The 15,290-nt window shown below is 36.9% G+C and overlaps 2 protein-coding genes across 2 annotated transcripts; both read right to left on the bottom strand.

Moving 5' to 3' along the window:
- Window positions 1-1,131: 1,131 nt before the first annotated feature.
- Window positions 1,132-11,250, bottom strand: LOC111336780 (lipopolysaccharide-induced tumor necrosis factor-alpha factor homolog). Its single transcript, XM_022942934.2, has 3 exons — window positions 11,071-11,250; window positions 7,798-8,041; window positions 1,132-2,268 (listed from the first exon to the last, which is right to left on the bottom strand). Exons 1-3 carry the CDS (start codon window positions 11,159-11,161, stop codon window positions 2,160-2,162), a joined length of 444 nt encoding a protein of 147 aa, XP_022798669.1. The 5' UTR covers window positions 11,162-11,250; the 3' UTR covers window positions 1,132-2,159.
- Window positions 11,251-12,119: 869 nt separating this feature from the next.
- On the bottom strand, window positions 12,120-15,277 carry LOC111336804 (small ribosomal subunit protein eS12). Its single transcript, XM_022942964.2, has 6 exons — window positions 15,188-15,277; window positions 15,030-15,073; window positions 14,792-14,923; window positions 13,842-13,944; window positions 13,364-13,465; window positions 12,120-12,243 (listed from the first exon to the last, which is right to left on the bottom strand). The coding sequence occupies exons 2-6, from the start codon at window positions 15,044-15,046 to the stop codon at window positions 12,175-12,177; spliced, it is 423 nt and encodes a 140-aa protein (XP_022798699.1). The 5' UTR covers window positions 15,047-15,073; window positions 15,188-15,277; the 3' UTR covers window positions 12,120-12,174.
- Window positions 15,278-15,290: the final 13 nt, after the last annotated feature.

Genomic DNA, 15,290 nt, shown 5'->3' on the forward strand with positions numbered 1-15,290 from the left:
CATTTCATGGTATTAGAAACATCAACTCACCAATTAGGGTAAACTATTGTTAAACAAAGCGTCACAGTTGAACTCCAGTCCTATATTCGAGCAATTATTTCCGGAAGTGGAAAAGTTCAAGTTACGAAGTCGAAATCCCGTGACATATTATTTTTTTGTTCTCAGTGCTTCCTTTAACGGCAAAAATGTTGTTGATCTTGTTCACACTTTACCTAAAATCCGATGCTTTAATTCAATAATGCTGCACTGTAAACAATCGGTATTTTGAACTCGCGTTCTACGTAATAACAAAAGGTAGACTGTCAAACAAACAGCGCACGATGAGTCATGTCATCACTTTCTATTTAAAACCGTGGTTAAAAAAAGGGAATTCCAAGCATGTAAACAGATGGGTATGGTTGGGAACCACAAATTACAAAATTCGAAATTCCTTGAAGAGGAAGGGTATGACACTTTCACTTCTGCTAGCATAAGGCGTTAACAAACAATTCCCCGTAAAATCTTAGTATCTTTTCTTAATCACCTTTTCTTCATCGAGAACCTATCACTCTACGTAATTTTCAAATCATTTCTTTTGCAAACTCAATTTTCTGAGCTCTATTTTTCAAATTCTATTTCAAATGCACTCACAGTTTTCAATTTTTTTTTTCCGTGTAAATATGGGTACAATTACTAGAAGACCAGACAACTAAATTTGAGTTTATATTTGAATATTCACCAACGTATTTTATCATTCACAAACACCTGTTAATTACCGATGATTTTTGATGACAGTTGAAAAATTATGCAATTTTTCCCCACGTCACTTTTATTTAAGGAAACAGGGATCTGAAGACTCATTAACTATCAGAAAACAATAAAATGCTAGGCATTCTATTCTGTTGATTATCAGAGCACATTTCATAGATATGCATGATCTTTGATACTTTCTAGAAAAAATCATTTTACCTAACAGTCTGCCCATGTTTTAAGATAATGGTTGCCAAACAGGAAACAGAATTAGCCATATTGCCAAAGTTTACAAAACTCCTCTAGCCCAAAAATCATCCCTTCCACACCCAGGATTGATCAAAACATAATAATTTTTTCCCATAAAGTTCATACATTTCAAAGGTAATGAGATGAAATAAATAAATCAACAGAGAACACTTTTTAATTTCACATCAAATTCATAGAGCTAAAATTATTAGAAATGTATGGAAGTCCGTGTGGAGAGTTGATATTATGATCTTCGGGCTTGAATGGAATAGAAAACAACACAAACACTGGGAGGTCTCTGGTCTCTTTCTTTTTGTAATAGTAATACACCTGGGAGTGAAGCCAAAACAAGACACAGAGATACAATTCACAAGATATCTCTTGAATTTTCTTCTATAGCAACCTCCCTACACCTGCATTAATACTCTTTCTATAACACCACTACAAAAATAGATATTTAAGTCAAAGTTGCCAAACACTAGAGGCATCCAGAATATCACGTCAGTCACTGCAAAAGCAAATAATTTCAAAGACAAAGTTAAGGGGATTACCTGGTGATATTATTAAAGTGATTTATTTCATTTTTTTCTTCTCCAGAAACATCAACATGTGGCACCAACTTTGTCAAGGCACAAACAACTAGAATTGTTCCCAAAAGGAAGTGTTAGAGTTTTCACTATTACAAACAAATTCCATCCTCCCCAACCTTTCCTTTTCCTCTCCACCATGCACAAGTAGAACACTACATCTTTCTAGCCCCATGTTTACAGATTAATTAACGAAAAACGTGTTTAAAATATATTTATTAAATCACATTATTAATCATATACAGTGGGTATCTCCCTTTCTTCAGTTAGCATACTCCACAGACAGCTACTGCCATTCACACTCTATATTTTTTTACTTTGTTTTTAAAAGCAGTGGAGTGGATACCCAGAGCAGACATTTTCAAAAAAATGTTAGCTAGAGGACTCTTAGAGCATTACTTTAGCTAACAAAACTTTCAACTCTAGTGACTTTTCTATCGTCTAATATATGTTTTTCTATCATTACTATCATTTTGTTGGTTTTGACAGAGAAAATATATTGAGGTTTAGATATGATATCAAGTACAGCTTAGTTCAGACTCAACAAGAAGTACTTTGTACTTCCAACTTGTGATGTGTCTTCAGATTAACAATCTACATTCGGCGATAACTGCCAAGCCTTGCATGGCAATTTGGACAAGAATGAATGACATCTTTGCAACCATCCAAGCAAAATGGAATTAAACAGCAACCTAACCAGCAGCTGTAAAGAAAGATGATAAAATCAATGTGATCAATTTTGAAAAAATTTTATTGTTTCCAGCATGGGACACAAGAAAAAACTGTGAGTTCTGAAGAGGAAGTACAAAGCTCATGGGAGCTCATGATAACATAGATTGTTTCTAAGGTTCATAAATAAATGTAAAATAAATTGCGCCTACTGTTGGGAACAAATATTTTAAAAGGTTGCCTGTGGAGTGAAAGAGAGAGATTTAGTCCTTCAATAATGAAAGGAATAATTCCACAGCAGCCCTGAAGTCTTTCTTGCATCCTCTGCTTCGATTTCACAACAGAGGTCATCTTTTTATTTCTTTCTTGGCCATTCAAATAGTTTAAGATATTTTAAAAATGCCAATCTGATTAGCATGTTTCCACAGAATTATTATTTTCAATACTCAAAACCCAAGTCCAGTTATTTAACAATAACTGGTCTGAATTCAATCGACCTTGGAAGGCAGAGCCCAACCTGACAACCTGACTCCATTAATTACCGTATTCCTTCACCTATAACAGGGCTGGGGGAATTATGCACTATTTTATGAGAAATTAAGCACCATTTTTTCTGTGATTATGTGCCAAATTTAGCAAATTATGCAAGTTGCACAATATTAAAAGTATTGAATTTTACATATATTTTAAATTTATATGTAAGTCCATATTAAGAAAATTTAATTATTAATAATTATTTGCCAGGATATTGCTTAACTCTCTCTTTGGCCATTATATTGTAATTTTTTTTCTTTGGCTTGAAAAAACTTTCCATATTAAACACGAAAAGAACAGAAAAGAAAGTTTCTGAAATAAATTTACCAACATGGCACCATTTTTCTTTCAGAAGTGTTGATTGGTTCTTTTTCCTCCAATCATATTGCTTGTAAGTCAACAATTAGAGCCCAGGTCTCCAGCAGCAAAAGACAAGAGGCCTGTTTGATTTTGTTTTCCTGCATGTTTGACACGATCTTTTCAGTTAAAAATACAGTTTTTGCCATCAAAATTCACTAGAATTTGAAAACAACTATTTGAAAAAGTTTTGAAGGTAGGAAAATTGATCTTTTAGGGCATATTTTTTCTGAAATATCAAGAATTATGTGGAAATTATGTGGAAATTATGCACATTTTACAGGATTATGCAAATTATGCATTTGAGCTAAAATTACGCGCTTTTGCATCGGCGCATAATTCCCCCAGCTCAGCTAGACTTAAGCTAGACTCAAGCTGTAAAAAAAAAGTAAAACCTTCGGCTTTAAGCTGAGAGCAAAATTATTGATTGTAACTGGCCATTTCAGTTATGGCCCTACTCATATGGATAATCACACGCTTGATTTGATGATCACTTGAGTGTGTGATGATATTATTGTGCGCTGGTCTACTTTGAATCCTCATTTGTCCGATCACTCAGCTATCCGTTCAAAACTATCACTTGCCAAGCCACGTCCACCAAAAGTTAAAAAACAATATCGGAAAATTCGTGGTGTTGATCCAACTGTATTTTGCTATGATGTCATGGCTTGGACACTTTTCTCCTCACTGGCATCCAATGTGAATGATTTATGCAAACAATATGACAGTGAATTGAGCGAGCTAGGTTGTTGATGTGCACGCTCTGTTGAAAACATGCTTTGCTACCCCTCGTCCCCCTCGTCCCCCCTTGTTTGCTTAAGTAAGTTTGATCACATAAGCGATACTCTAAAAGGAGCTGCACTGGCTGCTGGTGGAGCAAAGAATAATCTTAAAGATTAATCTTATTTGTTTTAAGATACTCAACAATTTAGCCCCTGATTATTTGGTTGACCTAATTCATGTTTATGAACCTACAAGGTACCTTCACTCATCTTCAGATAAGTGGCGTCTTATTATCAAACCCTATAACTTAAAGACATATGGTTTACGGGCTTTCTCAGTTATTGCCCCTATACTTTGGAACGATTTACCAATTGACATTAGATCAATCGATGATGTAAACAAGTTCAAATCTAGATTGAAGACCTTTCTTTTTAAGCAAGTTTATGAACTATCCTAGGCTCTCCATTTTGTAATTTAGTTATTATGTATATATATAGGTATACGATTTTAGTCCTTTTTAAAGCATTGTAAAGTGCTTAGCACTGAAAAGGATAGGCGCTATATAAATACTTTATTATTATATTATTATTATTATTTGAGCAAGAAAGATCTGGAGAATGTAGAGAAACGGGCATTGTCAATCATTTGCCCAGGCCTGGCCTATAGAGAGACCTTAGAGCTTTCAAATATTATGTCTATCAATGACTACATCGCTAGCTTATGTAAAAAGAGCTTCCTCTGGATAGCTAATGACCCAGCCCATCCCTTACATAAAATGCGTCAATCATCAGGGCCATCGTGTTATAATCTCCGGTGCAAAAGGCATTTGTGATTCCTAATGCAAGACCGAGTGTTTCAAAAATAGTTTTATAGTAAGATCATGTATTAACAATGAATTTTAGTGCTTGGTGAGTTTTGTAAATGAGATCAATGACCTTGTATATATTTTAACAGTTCATACTTTCATTATAATTTTTTTATTTATAGGATATTTAACAATTATTCCATGAGCGCGCGTTGGATATGAGATGATAGATAGCCAACGAGGCGCGTAGCGCCGAGTTGGCTATAATCATCTCATATCCAACAAGCGCGAGTGGAATAATTGTTTTATTAAAAACGTTAAATTAAATTATTAAATTTTATTAAATTTTTAGCTCCCTTTTAACCTTAAGCTGAAACGTACACTTGCCATATTTGTAGATTATGGTATATTGGCTGATATACCATAATGGCTAAGCCAATAAAAAGTCTTGAATTGCATTATCCAATGATCTAGTTTTTAATAATATTATTTATTTAAGACTTTAATACTATCATTATACTATACTAACTATTTATATAATTTCAGAGCTGAGCAAAGAGTTTCCAGCAGTCTGATTGGTCAAGCTGCTCCTTATATGATGCTATATAAACTGCTCCACACAGTTTATATAAAATGTTAAAATAAAATGTTAATAAATGTCACTAAAATGTTATGATTTTAGAAATTTCTCAGTTGTTCAGCTCTGAAATTATACCAAAACAATTATTTGCCTCAGGTTCGGTGAATATTGTCAAATAATTCCCTTGACTTCATCTCATGGATCATTCGACGATATTCACCTGGCCTTCGGTGAATAAGATATTATTTTATACATAATTTTACTATATCATATTATATTTTATACTATATTGTAAATACACAATTCAGCTTAGTGGCTGCAAGCTTTTTACAAATAAACTATCTATCTAGCAAACCTTATAGAAAACATAAGAAATTGACTCACTAAACACAAAACCTAATGAATTACAATAAACACAAAAGAAAAAAAGTGAACCATTGAAGAGATACAAAGATCAATTGATCCAATGACGTGTATAAATACTACCATGTGACAACAGATCAACCAGCACGACAATCTCAGTTAAACATTTCAAAGTATCAATCGATCAAGAATCCCTTTCGTCACTGTTACGTTTTATCATCATGCCTAAAGCACACCGTTCCTCATATAGTATGGCTTTCAAGATAAAAGTTATCGCAGAAGCTGAAGAAAACAATTCCAAAATCGCTCGAGAATGTGGACTAAGCGAGTCCACGGTACAATGCCGGAGAAGAGACCAGGCGACTATTCTTTCTGGTGAGCGGAAGATGTCTACAAAATGTGCGACAACAGGCTGTTTCACTCCAAAATATCCTGAACTAGACCAGCAAGTGATAGAGTGGTTTTCACAGCAAAGAAAACAAGGTTGGTATTTACTTTTTCTATCTGAAATTTTCAGAGTTTTTGAGGAGTTGAACGACATCTTTCAGTGCATGCGAAAGAGACTTTGATTGGTCAGAAATATGTTGCTGTCATGACAGTTTCATAACATGTCACGAAAAGAGTGCTGCAGTCATGAATCTACAGTTATCTCGCATCAAAATAAGATTGTTATTTTATTTTTCGTAGGTATTGCTGTGAGTGGATTGATGCTTCACCTTAAAGCTAAAGAGCTCTCCGATGATCCTTCTTTCAAAGCTTCCCGTGGATGGTATGAGAAATGGAAACTATGCCATTCAGTCAGCCTACAAACAAAAACAACTCTGGCCCAGTGATTGCCCGCCGATCTTGAAGAGAAAATTGTGCGGTTTCATCGCTTTGTCATTGCAGCAAGAAAACACACCGACTACCCTTATCCCGCATCGACAACATGGATGACACACCCATGTGTTTTGAGCTGCCATCAAACTGAACACTGGAATTCAGTGGAAGCCGAACAGTGCCAATAAAATCTTGCAGAGCGGAAAAGCGGAGCTTCACCATCATTCTTGCTGTTGCTGCCGATGGAGCAAAGGTGCCCCTGAAAGTCATCTTCAAAGGTGTCCGTACACCGAGAGATCCAGTTGTGCCACATCCTCTTCGTGCTTCCTTCCATAAGAAAGGGTGGACGGATGAACAGGGCATCCAAGAATAAATTCGACAGAGTTTGCCACGTGCCGAGTGTTCCCTTTTGGTGTGCGACTCATTCTGAGCTCACTTGACCAATTTGGTGAAATATGATCTGAAGCAGCCAAACATTGATGTCACAGTTATCCTTGGAGGCCTAACCCCGGTTGTACAGCCCTTGGATGAGTGCCTAAACAAGCCATTTTAAGATAATGTGTGCTGAAAATACTTGGCATGGATGACATTGGGGCCATTTGAGTTTACCCCAACTGCCTTTTATGTAAGACTTAGGTTAGATTTTAAATTGTACATATATATTGTTTTATTTTTAAATTTCTCAAATTTTTAGGTAGTATTTAGTGTCCCCAGTTAGTGGTTGTATAACTGCTATTTTAGATTTGACACATAAATAAAGGTTGTTGTTGTTGTTGTTGTTGCTGGGAAGAAGGTGCCAAGCAGAAATCTTGTTCTCAGGTGGATCAAGGAAGCATGGGTAGAGATACTCCAAGAGATAGTCATCAAATCCTTCAAGACCTGTGGTATTTCCAATGCTTTGGACGGAACAGAGGACGACGTGGTCTACTCTGAGGAAACCCCAGAAGTAAATGATGAAGACATGGAAGAGAACGAGTTTGAGACAGACAGCGAAAACGAAACAGATGATGAGTAAACCATTGGGTTGAAAGCCCTTGCACATATCCGTCAAACGGCTCCTTTAGGAGCCACCAGTTTCATTAAAGTGAATAAGCAATATTCAGAAGTTATTTTTGTTGTGTTTTATTACTTCTGCTTCATTGCTAACTCGACTACAAGCCAGGGGGGTAAATTTATTCAGCAACTGTATATTTTTAAAATCTAAAACCCTCGGCTACAAGCTGAGCCCCGTTCTACATGAAAAATCTCCTAACATTTTGGGTCGAAAACTGTGAAAAATCGCTCGGCTTATAGGTGAAGAAATATGGTAGTCACACAACACATTTCAATTTGTAAACTTGGGTGAGATTATAAGTGAAATGATGGATCAAAATTCAATTTACCCCAAGAGGAATAGAGCTCCAGCTGACAACCATGTTAAGGTACCATCCTGATATGTTGTACACGTAATAATGTGTGTCTGGCAATGTGGACATACCATGCTGACCGGAGACTCACCAAAAGCCATGTTCACAATGATAGGACCAGGTGGTGAAATGATTGTTGTTGTTGTTGCTGTGGGTCTCACAGGATGTATACCTGGAGGAGGAGGAGCCTGGTAAGGCTGTGGTGGTTGGTACCCTGGTCCTGAAATAAAATAAATAGACAAATAAGCAACCAGCAAATATTCCTCAATTATCCCATACACATGCATTGGATATGGGATGGTAAATAGCCAACAAGGCACAGCACCAAGTTGATTATTACCAACCTCGTATCTAACAAGTGCAAATGGAAAAACTGATTTATCAAATTTCACAAAATCCTAAACATTAAGATATTTTCAGCAAAAGTTTTCAGTTCCAACACTTGTTGCGATGCTTTTCCATATGGGTAACAAGGAATACGAGCTGTAAGTATAATGGCTCCTGTGATTATAGAGATGTATACACTCTGATTTGTCAAGGATAATAGTGGGAGCACTAAATTTCAAAATGGCCACCTTGCATTTTGTCAATATTACAGAGGAAGTGATGAATGCAATAGAAGAAATTTCAATTCCAAAAAGCACAAAAGATGCAACTATGTTTAGTGAAACACTTTTCAAAGATATGAATTTCTTGCTGATTAAATTAAATAAACCTGTTACATTTTAGTGGAAACTGGCGACTTATCTTGATATGAATAATCAAAACTACTGTAACAGAATGGTTTTGCTAGAGTGTTACAAGACTATTCATGGTCTTAATGGCCTCAACTGCAATGATTATTTTGAATTTAGTTGATCTAGTAAAACAAGATCGAACCATTCATTTAAATTAAGACAGCCATAAGCTAGAGTAAATTGTTTTTTTGCACTCATTCTTTGTTAGAACTGTTAAACAGTGGAATGCTCTTCCTAAAGAGATAGTGCATGAACAGGATTTCAACATCTTTCATAGTAAACTTAGAAAGTATTGTAAAATTTTGTAATTTTTTGTAACCCATTTCTTGATGATCAATCCTTAAATTTTACATTTTAGTATATATATGTTTTATATTTTATGCGGGGAGCGTCCTCGATAGGGATAATCTCTGATGTTTCCTTTTATGTATGCTCACATAACAAATTGATTGATTTGATTTGATTTGATTTGATAACTTACTTCAGTAAATTTGGTTTTAATACCATCATGGCACCCTGTTTACTCCCTAAAGTGGAGAAAGTTATCTGTGGATCACTGTCAAAGTACCTGACAACTATTTTTTAGATTCATATACTAGATTTCATCTTAGTATTGTAAGAAATGTTTTTATTAGTGACTTGTTTTCTCCAGTGATCTCAAAGATTCCCGAGGACTTCAGAAGATGTCCTGAGAAGATTGCACAAACCACCATCTGGAGCCCTTCCTTTTAAAGTTCCAGTTTAACGATCATTCAAAAAGATTTTTCTCCTCAAGAAATGTAGAGTTCACCCCATATTAAACAAAACAATATTTGGAAAATAATTTATCAGTCAGCAAAACTGCAATGGAACAAGTTTCTTCTCCATGCGAAATTAGTTCTCAGGTGTTAGCTGTGAGATGAGACTTAACAATGGAACAGAGTTAATCGTATTGGCTCTGAAATATTAACCACTTATGAAGGTATAGTTTGATCGTCCGGGTGAGTGTAGTCCTGAGAAGGACTGTTGTCGGTGGCAGTGACTGACGTTTCGACAACCTGTGCGGAAGTCATCATCAGAGTCAAGTGAATGATTGTTGTCAGTAGAATGTTTTTATTCCAGTTCGTGTGAAATGATTGGTTGGTTTTGCCGTGATGTTATTGGCTGTAAGACTCAAGTGACGTAAGTCAGTCGTGATTGGTCTGTTTCGGTCTGTCGGTAAAGTTAGGTTGTTCTTTTTCGGTCGTTTGTGATGTTTATGTCGTGAATGAGTCGTTTGTATGGGGCGGGTAGTTGTTGACATCTGTTTAGGGGATGTCAACAACTACCCGCCCCATACAAACGACTCATTCACGACATAAACATCACAAACGACTGAAAAAGAACAACCTAACTTTACCGAAAGACCGAAACAGACCAATCACGACTGACTTACGTCACTTGAGTCTTACAGCCAATAACATCACGGCAAAACCAACCGATCATTTCACACGAACTGGAATAAAAACATTCTACTGACAACAATCATTCACTTGACTCTGATGATGACTTCCGCACAGGTTGTCGAAACGTCAGTCACTGCCACCGACAACAGTCCTTCTCAGGACTACACTCACCCGGACGATCAGACTATACCTCCCCTAAACAGATGTCAACAACTACCCGCCCCATACAAACGACTCATTCACGACATAAACATCACAAACGACCGAAAAAGAACAACCTAACTTTACCGACAGACCGAAACAGACCAATCACGACTGACTTACGTCACTTGAGTCTTACAGCTAATAACATCACGGCAAAACCAACCGATCATTTCACACGAACTGGAATAAAAACATTCTACTGACAACAATCATTCACTTGACTCTGATGATGACTTCCGCACAGGTTGTCGAAACGTCAGTCACTGCCACCGACAACAGTCCTTCTCAGGACTACACTCACCCGGACGATCAGACTATACCTTCACATGTTACCCCCGGGTTCAAACCATTTACCGCATTAACCACTTAGATAACAATGGTTAGAACAGCTTCCTATCATTATAACTCTTTTAACTGAGCAACCAAAAGGCCACAGGGGTATTTCAAACATGATTGCCTAATTTGAACATGCGTCTGTTCGGACAATAAACCATCAGGGAGAGATAGATAACAGCGATACAATTCAAAGGAGGCAGTTCGCGTGATGATAAAGATAAATGAATAAGGAGAAATGAAGGGAGCTTTCAACATTTTAAAGGCATTTCCTCAATGTCCAATTTCTCATTAATTAATCAGTCTTTCACGCGTTTGAAACAACATGTAATTCTTCCCAAAATAGATCGAGTTAAAGTACAAGTACGTCTGCAATAACGGATGGCTTTTAACGATTCATAATGTCCCCCAAATCATCGAAATTGTCACTGAGCGAAACGCTTTTCACAGAAAAGTAACAGCAGATTTCGTCATCAACACCAAATACCTTAGCCCTCTATTTAGATGCCTTTTTACGACTATGAGGACTGATCTACGTTTTAGTAGATTACCTGCCGAAGGATAAGGCGGTGGAGCTGCATAACCAGAGTCTGTTGGAATAGCACCGTAATTATAAGGCGGAGGCTTCCCTTGACCGTCCATTCCTCGTGCTAGTTATCTTGCTCAATACCTAATTTTATCCACGAGCTTTTATTCCTCTTTCGATTTCGGATCTCGTGATCCTCGTGACTAACCAGATTTAAAACTGGTACCTAGGCTTCCGGGCGCTTATTCTCCTCATTCCCCACCCTTCGCTAATAAAGATTGAATTTGTTACACTTCCTGGTTTTTGGTAGATGAGCCTGTACTAGAATTTATTGCCCAAACGCGAACGGTAACTTTTACTCTATCTGCATCAAGTGTTGAAATCTTAATCAAAGAGCCCAGGCAACCTTCATCAAACATCAAGCTCGAACACAGAAATGCTAAATAAGTTTCGAGAAATTTCCAAACTTGACTTGTTACAACTGTGAAAGACTAAATTATCTAAGTACGTAGAGATTTAAAGGTTTAACCAACTTCAAAACATGACTGAATACTTTTTGGCCCATTTCTTTAAAGCGTCAATTACCAGTGATGTATTGGCTTAACCCTTTACACACACACAATCAGCAGATGATTTCAAGGTCAATGGCTGTTCTGCTAAGTAGGGGACTATTTTCTCAAGACTCAAGAATATCTGGCTAGAATAGCCAGCCAGAAAACACAAAGGGAGTAATCCTCATTGACACCTACCACCTACTTTAAAAATCCCCAAATTATTTCATATTCAACCAGTCTACCATTTGGTTTAGATCCAAGCACAAATGGCCAAAACGCTTTGCATCACCCTAAGGCCAGCTTTACCACACATCCCTTTCATACAGTAACTGTTCTACAAGCCCCACCTGTACCTCTTCAAAAATTATTACAATGTTAACTAAGTGTTGATTTTTCAGATGGAAATGACCAATAACCAAACACATTCCCACTGCCAAGCAATATCCACACACAGTTTTGTTGGTTTTGTTGACAGGCCATTCTATCAAAATAGGAAATGGTTTACAAATGAAGAGACCAGTCTGATTTAACATTTTTATTATTTCTCTGGTAAGCAAATTAAGTCAATGCAAGATTTATGTGCCACGCTTGCTCTTGAAATATTGCATTAACACATCATGAGCTTGACCTTCCTTTCCATAGTCCTGAATAAAACACAAGCAAACAAAAAAAAAATTTATCAAAATGAAAATATATACCACTTACTAAAGCTGCGACTTTAAAGCAAGTGCCATCTCAGAAGTTCTATATTGATTCCGGTTTTGGACATATCCTCACAGAATTTCAGAAGAGGGAGTCCTTTTCTTCATCACAGTATGGCACTACAACACACATATCAGGCACAAGAGCTCCCCAAAAATCCCCCCCCTTAAAATATCTACTGCTGTTGGAAAGTGGTAACATTTACTCAGTTCTAGACATATTCATAGTCTCCACACTACTCTCTATACATTTCCTTGGTAGTGACAAGGAGGATACATTTAACAATAAAAGCTTCTTAGATCAGCAATCATTTCTTTTAATCTCACGATTCAGCAGTACTTCTGTAACGTGAAGTTCAATGCTGGTCACTCTGTGGGTTTTAACAGTCCATAGTGGAATCCCAGTAACCAATAACTGGCTAGATTAACCCTTCTTACTCCTATAAGCGATCGAGATGTAACTTCTCCCTATAATATCTGTACATTATCTAGCAAGCAGGTGATGAGAATCCTCAAACTTAACAAACATGTAGAAGTTGTTATCTCGATCTAACACAAAATTGTCACAACTAATTTGCAAGGAAATGTGTAGTAGCCAGAGAGGAGAATTAACAATCAGATCCTGAGAGCTAAAGAGTGAAGGAAGATTCCACATATTGATAATCCAATTTATTTCATGACTCGGGCAGTCAGAGGGCCAATAACTAAAATCACCCAATCAAAATGCTCTATTGCCCGTCCAATATTCTCTAAGTATTGGACCGGGCACTGTCCCGAATGGTCCTGAATGATACCGCACTTGTGTCCCTTTGAACTTCAGTCGTGTAATAAATCTCTTATTAACCAAGCTTGCTCGGGACCGTACTGGAAGAATATCGGCCCTCAGTCTTTATTGTACGGACCTTGCTGCAGTCAGTCCGTACTGCAAGACCTCGGGCCGATTTCTCCCAGTACGGCCCTCGCGCTTAGGTAATAAGATATATATATATGTACCACCTATAAATGGTCACTTCACTCAAACCACCCTTACATCTCAAAAGTATCTCAAAGATGTCAACTTTACCTTCACAGCAACACAGCTACAGCTGACAACCTTCCTGGCTTTTCCCTCTTTATCAATCTTGCAGAGACCAGCCCATTCTCCAAGTTTCTTGTTGTCATCGACCTAAGTCACAAAAAGAACACCATACTCATCATCTCTTAACTAACCTAACTGATAGTACAAAAGTCATAATAATCTGCTGGTAAATCTCATTCAATATTTCATCTTGTAGCTTACTCAGTCTTCTAGTTAAGACAACTAAACATCACAGTTGTAGCAAAGAAATTTCACTGCCACTTGAAATTTCAAGCGAGGTGGCTCAAAGCTGGTGAACATTTGTGCTTTACCAAATGATTGCCAGCCAAAAATCCAGCTGGTGATCACCACTTTTTCATCTAATGAGATTTCTCAGCTGCTGCTTAGTGACAACCCTGACACATGCTATGTTACATTAACATTCATCACCTTCAGTAAGGTAAATCTTCATTTGTAAACTTACCTTTAAAAGGTTGATATTGTGTTCAGTACACAATGCCTCAACAAGCTTAACATATTGTGCTTCATCACAGTTGTTGGCCAGGACACAAAGGTGAGCCTGACGCCTAAAAAGAAGAGAAAAAATACAGGTAAGACCAATTCAAAACCACCAATCTGGTAAGAAACCTCCACAAAGCTTCCCCTGCTCTTCCTCATTGTCTCTTAAAAACAGGACACTTTCATAGTTGCAATAAATGCACCCCAAAGGGAATTCAAAATACTGATGAATAAAAATAAAAGGAATGCTAGGGGCATCTAAGATGTTTGCTAACACAGATGGATGATATGAAACTGTTTATATTTTCATCTACAATGTCAAAACAGAAATTAAGACAAAAGTTTTACTAGACCAGTTACTACTTGAACTTCTGCACCAGTTCCTGATAACTATTCTCCCTTTCACTTTCTACAATTCTTTGTATAATGAGAGGATCACTTTGTGATCTATTGGGATAATTAACAATTATTCCACAAGCACACATTGAATATGAGATGATAGATAGCCGACGAGGCACGTAGCAAGATAATACACAAACCTTCTCAACTTTATTTTGTAAGAAGAAACCAGATGTTACAATGTACGCATAGTAGATTATGGTATATTGGCTCATATACCATAATAGCTAAGCCAATAGAAAGTCTTGAATTGCATTATCTGATGACCCAGTTTTTAATAACACCAAATAACTGCTAAGTTTTCCTATTCTCAACAATCGATTACTATGTGATGCATCCATATTGCATTGAGAAGTTAGATTTTAATCATTACTGAGAGTTGCAAGAGTGTCTTAAACAGAATAAACGTGATCTTAAAATAGAAGCCTTCAGTTGGAACTCAATGCAATCGATGCACTCTAAAGTCTGTTAATCAAGGCGATCGCTAAAAGGTAACATTAATTAAGAGTGGCATACCTATCCAAAGCTTTAGCGGCTTCGTGCAGGCCACGGGCCAAACCATTGTGAACCAGGGCAGTTTTCAAAATTTCCTGAAGAGCTGTGTTAACATCCATTTCACCAACAGTGGTTGTGGTAGGCACATCATCTCTATCAACACAAATACAAAAATAATAAATATAAGAGAAACGACGGGAAAAACTCGAGTTAAGAATCCTACTCCAACAAGAGATTCACATGAAAACTTTTCACGTACCCTTCCGCGTCAGACATTTTTGATACTCAGAGCGGAACTCCTTACTGTTGAAAATAAACGTGGAAAGATCACAATGAAACATTATTCTTTCACACTGTATAGAATTATTAACGATTTTTTTCATGATGAAAAAGATTTCGAGAGATTATAAAGCCTACATGATGTGCAATCCGTTCTCAGGGTTGTTTCTTACAGTAAAAGAGGAAGAAAGGGGTAAGTCACGTGGCTTTGTAGTAGTACCCAGTGCCTATCCTATTAATT

The sequence above is a fragment of the Stylophora pistillata genome, chromosome 13, assembly GCF_964205215.1.
Source record: "Stylophora pistillata chromosome 13, jaStyPist1.2, whole genome shotgun sequence".
NCBI classification, from domain to species: Eukaryota; Metazoa; Cnidaria; class Anthozoa; order Scleractinia; family Pocilloporidae; genus Stylophora; species Stylophora pistillata.

Excerpts from the sequence above, each read along its gene's own strand:
- LOC111336780 (XM_022942934.2), bottom strand. The coding sequence starts at position 11,161 with ATGGACGGTCAAGGGAAGCCTCCGCCTTATAATTACGGTGCTATTCCA. Across the intron at positions 8,042-11,070 it reads ACCGCCTTATCCTTCGGCAG|GACCAGGGTACCAACCACCA; the intron begins GTAATCTACTAA and ends ATTTTATTTCAG. Across the intron at positions 2,269-7,797 it reads GGAGCTCTATTCCTCTTGGG|CTGCTGGTTAGGTTGCTGTT; the intron begins GTAAATTGAATT and ends CTTTCTTTACAG.
- LOC111336804 (XM_022942964.2), bottom strand. Across the intron at positions 13,466-13,841 it reads ACAATATCAACCTTTTAAAG|GTCGATGACAACAAGAAACT; the intron begins GTAAGTTTACAA and ends TTTGTGACTTAG. Across the intron at positions 12,244-13,363 it reads GTAGCTGTGTTGCTGTGAAG|GACTATGGAAAGGAAGGTCA; the intron begins GTAAAGTTGACA and ends TGTTTTATTCAG.